Source organism: Trichoderma camerunense (assembly GCF_050948025.1).
Source record: "Trichoderma camerunense strain CBS 138272 chromosome Unknown V8C40scaffold_12, whole genome shotgun sequence".
Classification (NCBI taxonomy): Eukaryota; Fungi; Ascomycota; class Sordariomycetes; order Hypocreales; family Hypocreaceae; genus Trichoderma; species Trichoderma camerunense.
Genome location: NW_028145358.1, coordinates 558,175 through 572,817, shown reverse-complemented (window position 1 = coordinate 572,817; position 14,643 = coordinate 558,175). Strand labels below are relative to the sequence as shown.

General features: G+C 50.4%; 4 protein-coding genes across 4 annotated transcripts; 2 read left to right on the top strand and 2 right to left on the bottom strand.

The window, feature by feature from the left end:
* Window positions 1-89: 89 nt before the first annotated feature.
* Window positions 90-1,523, bottom strand: V8C40DRAFT_44424 (Alpha/Beta hydrolase protein). Its single transcript, XM_083222983.1, has 2 exons — window positions 1,035-1,523; window positions 90-969 (listed from the first exon to the last, which is right to left on the bottom strand). Exons 1-2 carry the CDS (start codon window positions 1,166-1,168, stop codon window positions 219-221), a joined length of 885 nt encoding a protein of 294 aa, XP_083071612.1. The 5' UTR covers window positions 1,169-1,523; the 3' UTR covers window positions 90-218.
* Window positions 1,524-3,955: 2,432 nt separating this feature from the next.
* On the top strand, window positions 3,956-7,323 carry V8C40DRAFT_44404 (alkaline phosphatase-like protein). Its single transcript, XM_083222982.1, has one exon. It carries the CDS (start codon window positions 4,138-4,140, stop codon window positions 6,796-6,798), a length of 2,661 nt encoding a protein of 886 aa, XP_083071611.1. The 5' UTR covers window positions 3,956-4,137; the 3' UTR covers window positions 6,799-7,323.
* Window positions 7,324-9,667: 2,344 nt separating this feature from the next.
* Window positions 9,668-11,233, top strand: V8C40DRAFT_267358 (uncharacterized protein; the record flags this gene model as incomplete). Its single annotated transcript, XM_083219846.1, has 6 exons — window positions 9,668-9,835; window positions 9,899-10,006; window positions 10,062-10,358; window positions 10,426-10,514; window positions 10,581-10,648; window positions 10,713-11,233. The coding sequence occupies 6 exons, from the start codon at window positions 9,668-9,670 to the stop codon at window positions 11,231-11,233; spliced, it is 1,251 nt and encodes a 416-aa protein (XP_083071610.1).
* Window positions 11,234-12,970: 1,737 nt separating this feature from the next.
* On the bottom strand, window positions 12,971-14,422 carry V8C40DRAFT_267357 (uncharacterized protein; the record flags this gene model as incomplete). The annotated part of the gene is made up of 1 exon (XM_083219845.1): window positions 12,971-14,422. One exon carries the CDS (start codon window positions 14,420-14,422, stop codon window positions 12,971-12,973), a length of 1,452 nt encoding a protein of 483 aa, XP_083071609.1.
* Between the last annotated feature and the right edge of the window lie 221 nt (window positions 14,423-14,643).

Genomic DNA, 14,643 nt, shown 5'->3' with positions numbered 1-14,643 from the left:
GATCGGAAACGGGGCGAAAAGGGGAGGGGGGGATCGGGTAGAATGGCGGGGAAAGATGTTAAAAAAGAGGGAGGATATTCACAATGACGAGTGACGAAAATGTATATATGCCGATATCGGAACATGGTTCACCAAGGAAGCATGTTTTCAGGTAGTAGTAATAATGACGACTTTAATCAATATGTACTAGTGTTTATTCGCTGGGTGTTGGATGATGCTCAGCGTTGCTGCAGCTCTGCTACGGCTCGGGCTGCCAGAGTCGCAACCTGCGAGCCGTCTTCCCAGATGTTGTCATGTTCAAGGTGGAGGTTCCTGAGGACAAGCGGCGTGATGCCGTCCTTGATGAGCTTTGCCTCCATGATATCAAGCTCGGGCATGTCGATGGCAGTATCCTCTGTAGACGCTGCCAAGATGAATACACGAGGGAACTCGGGGCACAGGGTTTTGAAGCTGCCGGGAAACTTTGCGGGAGATGCTGCGTCCCAAGCTAGCCTGTCTGGACCAAAGGCATCGATCACGAATGTCTCGTAAAAAGTATCGTGCCTGTCTACAATACCTCTCAAGTCGTGGATGCTAGCTATGCTGATGAGTGCTGCTGGAAAGGGCGCGACTGGACCCCAGCTATCGGATATGCCGCTGTTCATAATGACCTGGTGAACCAAGGTGCCGCCGGCTGAGTGGCCGATGAGCACGTAGTCGTTGCCAATGCCATATTCGGCATTCAGGAGCCTCAGCGCGGACAAGACATCTTGGACATGATGCGGATGCTGGGCCTGACGAAACTCATTCTCCGGCGTCGAAGCTGGATCCTGGGGAAATCGAGGATGCGGAGACAGGCGGTAGTCGAGGCTGGCAAAGCCGCGAACCGCAGATTTCGGCAGATCAGCCAGCGCCAGCATATGCTTGATGGACGGCACAAAGTCATTGATGTTGTTTCTGGGGTCTCGCCACCCGCCTCCATGGACAAAGCTGTCACGGATAGAGTTAGGCTCCGAGTCTGTTCCACAGCGGGAGTAACGTCAGCGCAAACGTACATTATCCAATAGGCTGGCGTTGAAGGTGCCGTTTCTGGCTCTTCAAACTGCCAGACACCGACTTGCTGGAGCTGGTGCTGTCCGTATTGGTGACTGGCATACTTGAGGCCGGGGATGTCTGGAGAAGACGCCATCGTGACTCGTCGCTAGGGATGTTGAAGGGTCCAATTCCACTGGTTGGTTGGATGCGCAAATTGGAGAGGGGGAGGCGGGGTGCAGATACAGGGTTACAGAATATACGGGAATAGATAGAATTGAGGCCTTTTTTGCTGTTATTTTCCCTTTTGTAATCTCTTGTTTTTGTATTTGTCTTGTCTCAGCATATAGCGTCAGATTGTGGCCAAAGCGTCGATATCATGAAAAGACCAGGAGTAAGGAGATCAATGTCAAGAGGCGGCTTCGGGTAGAATGCCGTGCCGTCTTCATCTCTGGATATAATGAGAGACATTTCCACGGGCCGGCGATTTAATGAAAAATACGGGGTAGCGAGTCGCTAGAGGTCTTCGAGAAGGAGGCTAGCGGTGGCTACAGGCGGCAAAGTACCTGTACTTGCAGGGCGGTTCCTGGTCGTCGTACCGGTACCTGTGCCTGTATTTTGTCGATATTTCACAGCGCACAACCGCCCATTATTGCCATCCAATTCAATTCAATCCATTGATAGCCCCGAACTAGTCCTGCGGCAGCTGACCGAGCGTCAAGTCGAGGCCCACCTGCAGCAAATGCTTGGCAATACAGTCTAATCGGAAGCGGGAATCAATAAAATAAGCCAATCCATCTCGATGCGAGTGATTCGGCAGAGTGCGAGAGGGGAAAGAGTGCAGCAGAGTAAAATGAAGAATCAGGGATAGGGGCGGCTGTGCGGCTCCGTTGCATGGTATCGTACCTGTACTTGTACTCGGGACAAGTACCGGATTTGATCTGAGAGATACCCTCACTGAGAACACATCAATTGTCCAACTCTCAAAAGTGACAGAGCGGCTGAAAGGCCGTCAATTCTTGCCATGCGTTTCCCCTCGCGTGGCGGCTGTCTTTCAGCTACACTCAATCGCACCATCGCACTGTTGGCTCAAATGAGCACAAGGTGGCGGCGAGCGGGACGAAACAAACGGGGGAAGAAACAAGAGGCTTGACTCAGCCATGGAATAGTTTTACAAATTAGCTCGAGGCTAAGCTTTTTGCGACAGTGTCCGCCACCCTGTTTATACTGTATCTGTGTCGATACCTGCTGAACTTGGCAGTAAAACGCTAGCAAGCTAAAAATATGATAAGATAGCCCATCCATGCCATCATATCTCATTGTGCTTCTGCATATCCCCGCTGTCGAATTGGTCTCGATGAATTAGTTATCAATGCAACCAAGTCCTGTTTATATGTCTACGTTCTCCAGTCATTCTTGGTCCAAAGCGGTGCGATCCGCTGCAATACGCTCCGTCGGTGAGGTTGTTGCTGACTTAGCAGGATATACGAAGATCTTGCTGCTTCGATCAGGTTGCGCAAGTGTAACAAAACGACCAGGTATACTGAGCCAAGATCCATGGAGAGGGGAGTAACTGCGTCATGCAACTACATCCGTCATCAAAAGTGAGGCTCACAGCCCGCACTTGCGCACTTGACGCAGATCAATGGATGGATGGGATTCCACTGTGAGACCAGATGAAACAAAGACACGGCTTGTCTCAGTCTTGGCCCAGCCCACCCTCACGGTTGGGTTTGTCTTACTGGATTGCATGTAACAGCCTGCAAAAAACTCTATATCAGCTTAACCAACGCCAAAAGCGGGAGACGAAAATGTCAATTGCCGGCAGTGCCAAGGCATTGGTTACCAAGAATAAGCATGTTGCTGAGATAATCCCAAAGTTAATTCCCAAGTTGTTCTAAATTTAATACGGGCATCTGGACCTTGCCGGAGTCTTGATGTTGTCGCCGCGGGGATAACGCAATCCACCCCTCAGAATGCAACTGTACGATAGAGATCGTGTGCTCCATTTCCATTTGTCTTCACTTGTGCCAGGATTCCTCCTGTACGAGTTGGCTGTCTGTGACGAAGACTGCAGTAGCACGAGACCTTGTGCACCCGCTGTCCGACGAGCTTAGCAGTAAATAGACTCATCCCGAACATGCAGCTTCAATACGAACCACACCATTGCCAGCCTCCAACATCTGGATTGTCTGGATTGTCCCTCTGCATTTCCTCTTGTAGACTAACTCATCATCGTCGCATCCCCCTCTTTCTGGCAATGCATTGACACTGAAAATGGGATCATGGCGCACACGGTGTGCTTGTACCCGGTACTTGATGCATGCGACCTATTCGGGACAGTGCGAGATGTTTTAGCGGTCGAAATAAGGGGTTGCCGACCCCCAATTGCAGCAGGTGCCTAAAGTACCGCTACCTGCGAAGTAGTGGCTAGACACAGCTAGCACTAGGTCACCGAGACATAAAAAGGCACAGCGCAATAAATCTCGGGAAGTCATTGGCGTGGCTTGGCGGGCTCGCGTGGGGCATCTCCCTCTGGCGGTATTGCAGGCACGCGACACTGACTAGAAAGTACCGGTACAGGGACTGTACGGAGCACGGAGCGACTCGACTCGACTCGGGCGAGTAAAAACGAGCAGAACTTTTGTTTGCCCAACTGCCACTCCCGCTTTCTGCTTGTAAATCTCATCGTCCGGTCTTTGCGGTCTCTGCTTTTAGTTTGTGCGCACGCGATCACTGTCTCTCGCTGCCTTTGGCACTAGTTTCTTCCCTTCGTTTTCTCTTTTCCTTTCTCATTATTTATTTATTTTTGCGTTGCTCTGCGGCGTTGCTCTGATACCGAGGCGGAGACAGTGTCGCGATCCCGTCGCCAAGGGGGAAAGCACCAAACGAAGCTGGAGAAAGAGAGCACACTATAAACCCTCTTCTACCGCTTCAACAGCGGCGCGTTGGATATGAGAAGCGTCACTTGGTGCTAGCATCGTGAGCCTCTCGTTTTTGCCTTCGGCCCTCTCTGCCCTTTTTCTTATTTCGACCTCGGCCGCGGCCTCGACTTCGACCTCAACTCATCGAACGAATCCGATTCCGACTCAACTCGATTCTCCTTTCTTTTCAGTCTATTTCGCGATGGAGTCGACGCGCCGCTTCGCCAGCGGCATGGCGTCTGGCATCCGCTTCTCCAGCCCGACGCGGAGACAGTTCCATTCCGCTGCCTCGACAGTGACCCGCGTTTCGGCACCTGTCCTCCGGGTTCTGTCTGCCTTTGCGGCTCGATTCGTTTCCCGAGAGTTCCTCTTTGCCATATGCGTCGTCGCCATCATCAGCAGCAAGCTGGTCCACATATATGCCCATCTCACGGCGCTTGCCTTCTCCTCCATATCACATTGGGGCCTCACCTTTTTCACACAAGATAGCATCTTCTTAATAATAATACGGCTGCTGCTCGATACGGATATCTACCCATGGCGGTGGCTGCGCATCGTTCTCACAACGCTGGCCTCACTCATCGTCATGGCTGTGCTGCTCCTATCAGCTGTCAACAACTCATTCTTTGTCGTTGCAGGCTCTGAACCGCATTGGCGCAATGCTGGCCTGGCTAGCAACGCCTCTTCTTGGAAACTGGCAGTTACTGGACTGTTTACCTGCCTGATTGTGTTGGCTATCGATCTGGGCATCAGCTGGGTGACTCAGGACATCTTCTACTACCTGGCTGGCCTTGTCGTGGACCTGCTCAGGTGGCCCTTCACCTTTGTATACAACCTGATCCCCTACCGCGTACGCCCTGCGGTAAATGTCGGATACGCTCACATCCCGCAGCAAGATGTCGAGGGCGGAGCTGAGCTCATGGGCAAAGAAGACGACGATGTTGACACCAGCGGTACTTCCAGCGGCTCGAGCGGCTCGAGCGTCATCTCTGATAATCGTCGAAAGTCGAAATGGACCACTGCTCTCTATATTCTTGTCGGCTTCACACTGTTCCTCCAGATCCTGCTGTATATTGTCCGGCCGAACGAAGGATCTTATGCCTACATGTCGTGGACCTTGCCGCTGATACCCTTTGCGGATTTTGCTCACTCATCGCCTATTTTAGCTACACTCACTCCCGTCTACGATAACAGCATTGGTTGGGCCTGGGATAACCGTACCGCACTGGTTGAGCCGATTCGATGGGAGTGGCTGCCAAAGGAACCCCTCGCAGGGTTTGAAGATTGGTACGATCAGGAGCAGACCCACTATCGTGCTTCCCAGGATCCCCTGAAAATATCCAACCTTAAGAACGATCTCCTCCCGGAGCTTCGTGACAGACTGGCAAACATCACTATTAAGAACGTTGTGCTCATCAAGCTCGAAAGCATGAGAAAGGATGCCTTCCCTGTCAAGAAGGATGGCTTGTTCTATCAGCTTGCAGTAGAGTCGTTTGAGAACGGTACACTCCCGAAGACGGCCGAGAAGAAGATATCCACGCTCACCCCCACCGCCAACTTCCTGACGGGAGATTACGAGGATGGCTTTGAACACAAGGAAAAGAAGCGACGGGGTGGTCTCAACGCCAACAACTGCCACACGACCGCCAGCTACACCCTCAAGAGTCTGACTGGTACACTCTGCGGACTGTCGCCCCTTGTCGCCGATTTCAATGCTGAAGTATCGCATCACATCTACCAACCCTGCTTGACCCACATCTTTGATGCCATGAACCTTGGCCTCGCAAATTCTTCTAAGGACGCCGACAAGAACGACTTTACCACCCACAAGTGGAAGTCTTCCTTTATGATGTCCGTGACAAATGGGTTTGATAAGCAGGATGAGCTCATGGTTCAGCTTGGTTTCCCAGAGAACAACACTGTTTCGAAGGAATATCTCAAGAGTGACGACGCCAAGTTTGGACCGGTGGATGAAGAGGACATCAACTACTACGGAATGCCCGAGTACGTCATCGAAGATTACATCCGCGATGCATTCAAGACGGCCAAGGAGAACAATGAGCGAGTGTTTTTGACGCACTTGACCAGCACTACGCACCATCCTTTTGGGCTCCCCGAAGGTGTAGACCATGTGCCCATTACTAGCGAAGACAGCACCAAGCTCGACAACGTATCGAAATACCTCAACGCTATTGGATTCGTCGATGGCTGGCTCCAAAAGATTCTGGATGTTCTGGATGAGGAAGGCGTTGCTGACGAGACGCTGGTTATCTTTGTTGGCGACCACGGCCTCTCGGTCCCGGAAAACGATGGCATTACGCCGTACTATAACGCAAACATTGGCAACTTCCACGTGCCGCTGGTCTTTTCACATCCTCAGCTACCTGCTATTGACATTGATGACGCAGTTGTCTCATATCAGATTCTGCCTACGATTCTTGATATGCTACTTGAGACCGGCTCGCTCTCTCCATCCCAGACTGGCATCGCAAAAGACATGATTGACAACTACGAAGGACAGTCAATGCTGCGAGAGCTCATAAACTACAACGAAAAGACGCACCAACCTAACTGGCAATTTACCGTCATGAACCCTGGTCGAGCAACTGTTGCTGTTCGTGACTCGCTCGAACCACACTGGAGGCTCACGGTGCCCATCATTGAAAACACCGAGTGGCGCTTCACCGACTTGGATACAGAGCCCCATGAAGAGAAGCATCTCGTTGCTTTTGAATTTGCCGAGTTTTTGAGCAAAATTGAACAGGAGAGGTCACCTGAGGCAGCCCAATGGGCAGAGCAAGCTGCGTTTGTCGCACGATGGTGGGTTGAAGAGAACAGTTTGCGCTGGCACTACACCCCATAAGGATGATCCCGCCGTCTTTGAACTGCGACTCTGAAGGGTCCCGAAAATGACTCTTGAAAAAGTTTCAACTTTTTATTCTTCTTTACACCCTCATGACATATTACCAGATATCGACATCTGTTGCATTGTTTAAACCTTCTTTTTACACCACACATACTTTCTTCTTCTTCTTTTTCTACTTTTTGTTTCATTTACAGGGGCATTGGGGCATTAATATTTTTTGTTTGTTCTCCTTTCATTTTTGTATTCAGTCAGGGTATATAAGGCGTCTCGTACTTATGATTGTGAATTTATGGGTGGACCGTTCAACACATGCCTTTGGAATTTCTTTTTTGGAGGACCGGGTTTGTTGGTCCTACGGTAGACAAAAGAGGATTTGGAGCTGCCGAGTCTTTTTTGGTATGGCGCTGAGGATGTTAGAGAGGGGAGACATGATGGAATGTATATAGTAGATTAAGATTACGTATATAAACTCCTAGGCTCAGCGGACAATACAGAAAGAAGATGAAGACACGATGAGTTGATATTCTGGAGAGGTGGCCCCAAGTAACGTGATATGATGTGATGAACAAGCATACGTGTATCTACAGAAGTGGTGTGCTGTTGATCTGGTGCAATCTGCGGAGTATTGTTAGTCCCATCTATGCTTGTATTGTATGCTCAGACTGATCTCCCTCGCCCCAGATGATAGCACACATACATTGCTCCCGTGACCGTGACCGTGACGTATCGTTTGAGTCTTGTGCAACGTGATATCTGCATCTATCTCTATCTATCTGCATGAAGCATCTACGACAATCTCCCCCGTATCACATCACAATCTGCTACTACAAGTGTCACTGTCACCACTACACCAGCGGCATCGTGACTCTCCGTTCCTCAAGCACCCGCCGGGCCGTGAAAAACGTGATTCCGTGCCTTCCATGTCTCAGTTCAGCCCTCGGCTCACACAACAAGATTTTTTATTTCTCCTTGTCCCATTTCCCCTCAAACTGCTACTGCAACGCTTTTTTGCCCACTCTCTGTATTACTCCGTGTTACCGATTTTAGCCCGCTGGAGGGACAAGCGTCTGGCTGCCCAGCTTTTGATGCGGAAATTCTCCGATCGTCAAGCGAGACAGTGATTGTCTGTGATTCTTTGTGATTGCTCTGTGATTGTTCTTTGGGGGATTGGCCAGTTAGATTCTGTGTCGCCGCAGAGGCGCAGATGAGAACGGTCACGAGGAGACAAGAGAAAAGGAACCAAAGACGAGCGATGAGCGATTCACTGCCATATTTGGTATGTGAATACGCTCATCGTTGTTATCTTGGTAAAATGATTGTCCCAACCTCTCATCTCTGCTTCACTACTCGTGCTTGGAATCTAATGAGCGCGCAAGCTCAGCGGCTTAGAAATCACTCGCTTCGTCCAATTCCGCGCTTCTATTCGCTCGTTTCCGGCACCACCATCTCATGCACCTGGCGCCAGATTCCGACCAACCACAGCCGCTCGTCTAGATGAAGTGCCTAAAGGGAGCCGGGCCCCGAAAAGGGTTGCACTTTGCGAGGGACCTTTTGGCTCCTGTTGGTTGTTTTTGTGTGGCTGCCACTTACAGGGGACGACGAGAAATCGAATCATCGCCGTCGCAATAAACCAAAGACCAAACAGCGTGTGGAGAAGCGGTGTCTGGGACCGGAGATATTGAGGTCAAGGTTGTTGTGATGGTCTGCTTGCAATCGGCAAGGGTTTGTTGGACCATTGGACGCCACAACCGGGCTGTGACAATGATAGAACGCACTTGGTGCTGATGAGAGAAGGGAATGACATTCGCGTTGGTCAGCTCCTGTGAGTCTTTTTTCCCACGGGATTGCTTCTTTTACCCGGTCAAACACCGGACTGTGTGGCACGTCGTTGAGACGCTTGCTGATTTGACGATTGGCATGAAATCTGGCACTTCTCTGATAAGATGGCTGTCTCTCTTGTCCTCTCTCTCTCTTTGCGATCGGCAGCACTCGCTATCGCTCGGCCCCGTTGTTTTCCCCCTCCCGAAAGCAAGGGTTTTCAACGGTTGGCGATTTGATTCTTCAAGATCCGATAGACGCATGTCTCGCTCGAATGTAACCTTGACAGGGCCCATCCGCTGCGGGTCACATCACTGCACGTCGACTTGTTAGGGCCACAGCGCTGCGAGGCCCATGCCGATATCACACTCACATTTGCCTATTACCACCAACGGCGTTTCTATATTGGAATCCTTTCAAGGTGGATGCTGGGCCGTCGTGCCACTCATGTCGCAGGCATGGACGAAGCGGCCCACTTGGCTCTTGGGAGATGTGTATGAGCAACAGGAAGCCTTGCCCGATACGCGTTTGCTCCAGTTCGCCGACCCGGGTGCATGAAATTCAGCAACTCCGTGTCCGCAAACTAGAGAGTGAGAAGTGGACGATATGGGTATGAGATCCAAGTATCCGCCTAAGATGAGGGCTCCCGGTTGTGATATCCCCATCTGGACGGGGCCGTGAGTTTGATATGCCGGTTGTCGATCTGTCTGTGACCCGTCTCGTCGCTCCAGCAAGCTCACGGCGCCCCTAGTTTGTTGCCGGTTGTAGATATAGCACCCGCTGCTTCGTCACTGTCACTAGTTCGACTGTGCTTGTTGCTTTCCCTCGTCTCCCCTACCCTTGGCCCTCTTGCTACCCTCGGCTGCACTGCCGCTCTCGCTTTATATCCCTCTCTACCCCATACCACATGTTATTCTAAAATCTCGTGCCGTCCTAGTGCTCGTAGTTCTTCTACTTCCCTTCCCATACCCTTCTCATTTTGCAGCCGTCGTGTTGCTATGCCCGTCGTCAGCTGTCTTTATCGAAGAAGTTGGGACGTCGGATCGTCATGGCCGATGATCATGTCAACTTGAATGAATACAATGGCGCCCCTATGGTGGGCACGTGTATAGCCTTCCTCAGCTTAACATGGCTGGCCGTGGGGCTGAGGACATACACGAGGGCAGTGGTGATTAAGAGCGTCCAAGAGGATGACTGGCTCATGCTCGTGGCTCAGGTTCGTACGGCTGGCACTGCTAATTCTTCATCTCAGAAGAGTGTAAACTAAATTGGTGTATAGGCCATCTTCACCCTCTCCTGCGCCTTTGTTTTTGCTGGTGTACAAGATGGAATGGGGAGACATAATGATGCTATTACGGATGATGGTAAAAAAGTCTCGGCTCTTATGGTATGCTTCGCTTTAACACTTCACCGGACGGACATGCTCTGACTCTGTTCTGCAGTGGCAATCATTGGCCACCGTCACGTATGTCATCAACATGATGTTCATCAAGCTGAGCATTGGCATCTTTCTGTTGCGCCTGTCTGCTCGAAAAGTCTACAATTGGATCATATGCGTCAGCCTGGTCATCATCGGCATCTGGAGCCTCGTGATTTTCTTTTACGACATCTTTCAGTGCACGCCCGTTCAGAAACAGTGGGATTTTCGGATTCAGGGAGGGAATTGCGCATCGCCCAACGACATTATTGCTGCCGCTTACGCTATCAGCGTTATGACAATTGCATCTGACTGGCTATATGTGAGGAGACCCGTTACCTTGACGATCTATAGAGTTGAACTGAAGCTTACATTTGTTACTTCATCAGGCACTCCTTCCGATACCTATGCTGTGGTCAGTCAAGATGACAAGCCAGGCCAAAGGAACTGTTATCCTCATCCTTGGCCTTGGTATCTTGTATGAAGCCCCTTTCCTTTGATGAACGACTACCCGTTTAAAGATGCTAACTGTATATGAAAATAGTGCTAGTATTGCCACTCTCATTAGAATCAAGTACTTGAGCTCACTTCAAGACACTAGTGATTTGCTATGTATGTCCCATATCAACTGCCCCCTTTTTACATCCACGATTCTGATGTGTCATCTGGTATATAGTCTCGGCAACAGACGTGATGATATGGACCATAATCGAACCTGGAGTAGCCATTGTTGCTTCTAGCCTCGCTACAATTCGGCCTCTTTTGCGCGCCTGGAAGATCCGTGGGTTCGAATCAACGGGCCGACGCACACGTAGCGCCCCCTCTGGCTACGCGAGACATACCGCCGACGATGGAAACATGGCTACCATTGGCCAAGTCTTTGGACCAAATGATGTTTCTCTCAAGCATGTCGAACCTAGTTACGATGCAGCAGCCCCTCAAACTTCCGCAAAGACGACCATTGGCTTGACCTTTGAACAGTCCCATGCCAGCAGAGCCATGGCTAGCCGACTAGACACTCAGCACCAAGGGAGCCATGCCAGCGAAGGCAAGGAGTACTCACCATCGCGCAGTGTCAACACAGAGGCATCGCACGCTACCACTAATTCCTCTGTATTCGATGACATCCACAACCTTGAGGCCCAAAGCCAAGAAAACGAATACTATGAATACGGCTCCGGCAAGAGAGGGCACTAAGCTCCCTTGCTCGTTTACCTTTGGCGTTCTTCCATTTCATCTTTCTCTATCTTCTTCTTCTTTTTCTTCAACAGATTTGTTGGGTCATGTTTCAGTCACGGACGGGTTCACATTCGCACTATTTTAGCCGCATTAGACAGACAGGCCACGACCGCCCCCAAGGCGAAGTACACGACGGCCTCACTTGGCGGATAAAATCGCAGGGTGGATACAGAAAAAAAACATGGCATGGGAATGGGCAACCGGGTTCGGCTAACTATATAACGCTATTTGCTTACAAGCTTTGCTTTTATCGTACACCAAAGTACGAGTATGTAGAAACGAGAAACACCTACTAGGTACAGTAGGATTTCAGGAACCAAGAAAAAAACACCGCAAGGGGTCTTGGACGAGAGGGGGGGAGGGAAACAACAATGACATGATTTTTTGTTGCTAGGCAGACACACTTTGTGCGCATATACGATTCCTGCGAAGGATTGTTACATGCTGTTTGCGTACCTGCATGCGTGCATGCATATTTCGCTGCCGTTGGGACATGGGTTGGACCGACGAAGGAGGGGGGATGAAACTCGGGATAGTTTCTTGCCCGTACGTTAGTGAGCCAACATTAATGCAGCAAAAAAAAGAACGCAAAAGCTGAACATGATCATAAAACAAAATACAGATAATGCACGGACAAGAGACTGCAAGATTTGCTGGCTACGCTTCACACACGCGACTTATTCCCACTGTTGTCCTTTTTCTATAATTGGGTGAGTGAGCCGGGCTGTATCAGTCTTAGGTCGTGAAACCATACAGGTTACGACGGCTGGGTGGAGGAGAGAAAGGACCAACCAATCGCCGACCTTGTCTATTTGCGACGGGGGGGGAAGAGATGAGAGAGAAGGGGGGGGGGGCTTGGAATTCCATGGTGGACAGAATAACAGGATGATTCCATCTTTGTATACAAGTAGATGGAGAACAGATGAGCCAGGTAACTGAAATAGACATCGGAGGACATAGTGAACACAATGTGGAAATAGAGAACAAAGTATATTGGAATAAAAAAACACGGTTCGCTGTTCGTGTCAAGAAAGTGCGTATACCTGTATGGAGAGACACGCGTATTCTCTCCCAGTCAAAAGGAAATCATCGCTTCATCGGCCCGGTATCGCTGTGACATTATTTTGTCCACCCTCTTCAAGCAAACCAACGTCGAGCCTGTTATCCGCTAGCAGGGGTGCCAATCTATCCTCAGAAATCGCTTTTCCCATCGACAAACTATTGATTGTTTCCCGCGTTCCTGCGTCTGACTAGTGCGGCCAAGCCCCAGTCCCAGTCCTAGGGCGGTGGTTCACCTGAGGAACAAGTCTGAGGGCGGAGTTTCTCTCGGATGGCAGCGTGCACCTAATCAGGAACCAAGAACCAAGAATCAAGCAGCAGGGATTAGCAGAGAGAGCGGGCGCCAGCATCTCTAAGTAAGCAAGAATGTGCATTAGCCCTTGATCATGTATTAGTCTGAAGGAGGGGAATACAGCTAGTCGTGAGATGGCTTCGGCGGAACGACGAAATGGCGGTATACGAGTATCACTCGTCTCAGCTCTGACGTCGACGAATGGACCTGCTTACCTTTTGGCTCAAGTATTTGTTGGAGGTGAAGCCTGAAGCGCATCAGTATCAATACCGTCCTTGCCTGGATGGGTTATAATAGACAAACCGAACACTTTCTACTCCATCTCATCATGGTAACGGGGCATCTCATGATAAATGGGGATGCCGATAGTTTGGATGCCGAGTATTTGGACGCTGAGAATTTGGAGGCCGAATTGGAAGACGCTGACTAGGAACACGGCGGTCAAGTGTCAACATCACCACCCTTGCCGGATCATTAGCATTCCCATTCGTAGCCACTCCATCCATAGCCTCCTCGTTCGTAGCTTCTTCGTTCGTAGCTTCTTCGTTCGTAGCCTCTTCATGGGCGTCGAGTCTCACTAAACGATTTGCAGCTCGATCAAACACATATAAAGGAATCATCCTTGGCGCCTCATTCGGAATTAGGCCAGATGGAGGCATCCCGGGTGAATGTGGGACATGTGGAGGAACTCCGAGCGGTTGAAGGCTATATGGATGAGGGCCATATGGATTAAAGCCATATGGTGGAGGCGCAAGTGCATCATGGCCATATGGAGGAGCCGAAGTTGGATGAAGAGCATCTCTGACTGCATCTCTAACTGCCCATCTAATGAACTCTTTGACCTGAGCCCAATAGTCATCGTCTTGATCGTCATCGTCTTCAGAAATCCGCCTCTCAAGCCGGTCAAGTCGTTGGTTGGTCCTCCATACTCGATTCGCAAGTCGAACCGCGGCGTCGGTCTGATTGGCCACCCTGCGATCGAGCTGCCGAAGCCGTGCGTCAACAGGAGATGGTGCCTCAACGCCATGATTGTTATGCTCAAGCTGCTGAAGCCGTCCGTCCAATGCCTGTAGTCTTTCCGTAACGCCATTCATGCGATTCTCGAGATCTGCAAACCGCTCGTCGAGTCTCTGTCTCATGTCGGTGATATCATTGTTGTTATTCGACCGCTGAAGCTGTCCGTCCAATGCCTGTAGTCTTTCCGTAACGCCATTCATGCGATTCTCGAGATCTGCAAACCGCTCGTCGAGTCTCTGTCTCATGTCGGTAACATCATTGTTGTTATTCGACCGCTGAGGCCGTCCGAACAACGCCTGTAGTCTCTCCTCCAACGGGATGTTGGGGCCCTGGGACCGTTCAATATAGGGGTTCAGTGTATTTGCCAGGCGGTCCTCAAAATTCGGGGGATTGGCATCCCCGTGGATTTCAGCTGTAGCATTAGCATTAGAGGCGCTCTGGGGAAGGAGAACACGGCGAAGAGATGCGTTAGCAAGCCTCTCAGACTCCTGGATCAGGGCAGCGGCAGCCATTGAGGCGCTCTGGGCAAGGGGAACACGGCCAAGAGATGCGTTAGCAAGCCGCTCAGACTCCTGGATTAGAGCAGTCATTGATGTAAAACTAGTGGTGCGTCGTGGATTTCCTGTCAAGACATTCGTATTGGTTGCGGGATCCGTGTCAGATGAACCCGTGCTCTCAGTATTGGTTGCGAGATCCGTGTCAGATGAATTCGTGCTCTCAGCCTGGTTCTCCTGATGTTGCCAGCCAGCGTGATGGCCTGATTGTGAGGTATCTTCCATGATGTTATTAATGTTTGTTGCAGAGAAGAAAATTGTTATTCCCAAGAAAAGACGGATAAAAAAGTCAAAGTTCATGTAGGGAGCGAGCCGTGGAGATGAAGAATGGATGTAAATATAGTGGCAAGGAAACGAAAACAACCGGAGAAGACAACGCCTGGGGATGGAATGAATATATAAAGGGGAGAAGGTATGCGCTGATGAAAGGTACGATCAACTGCATC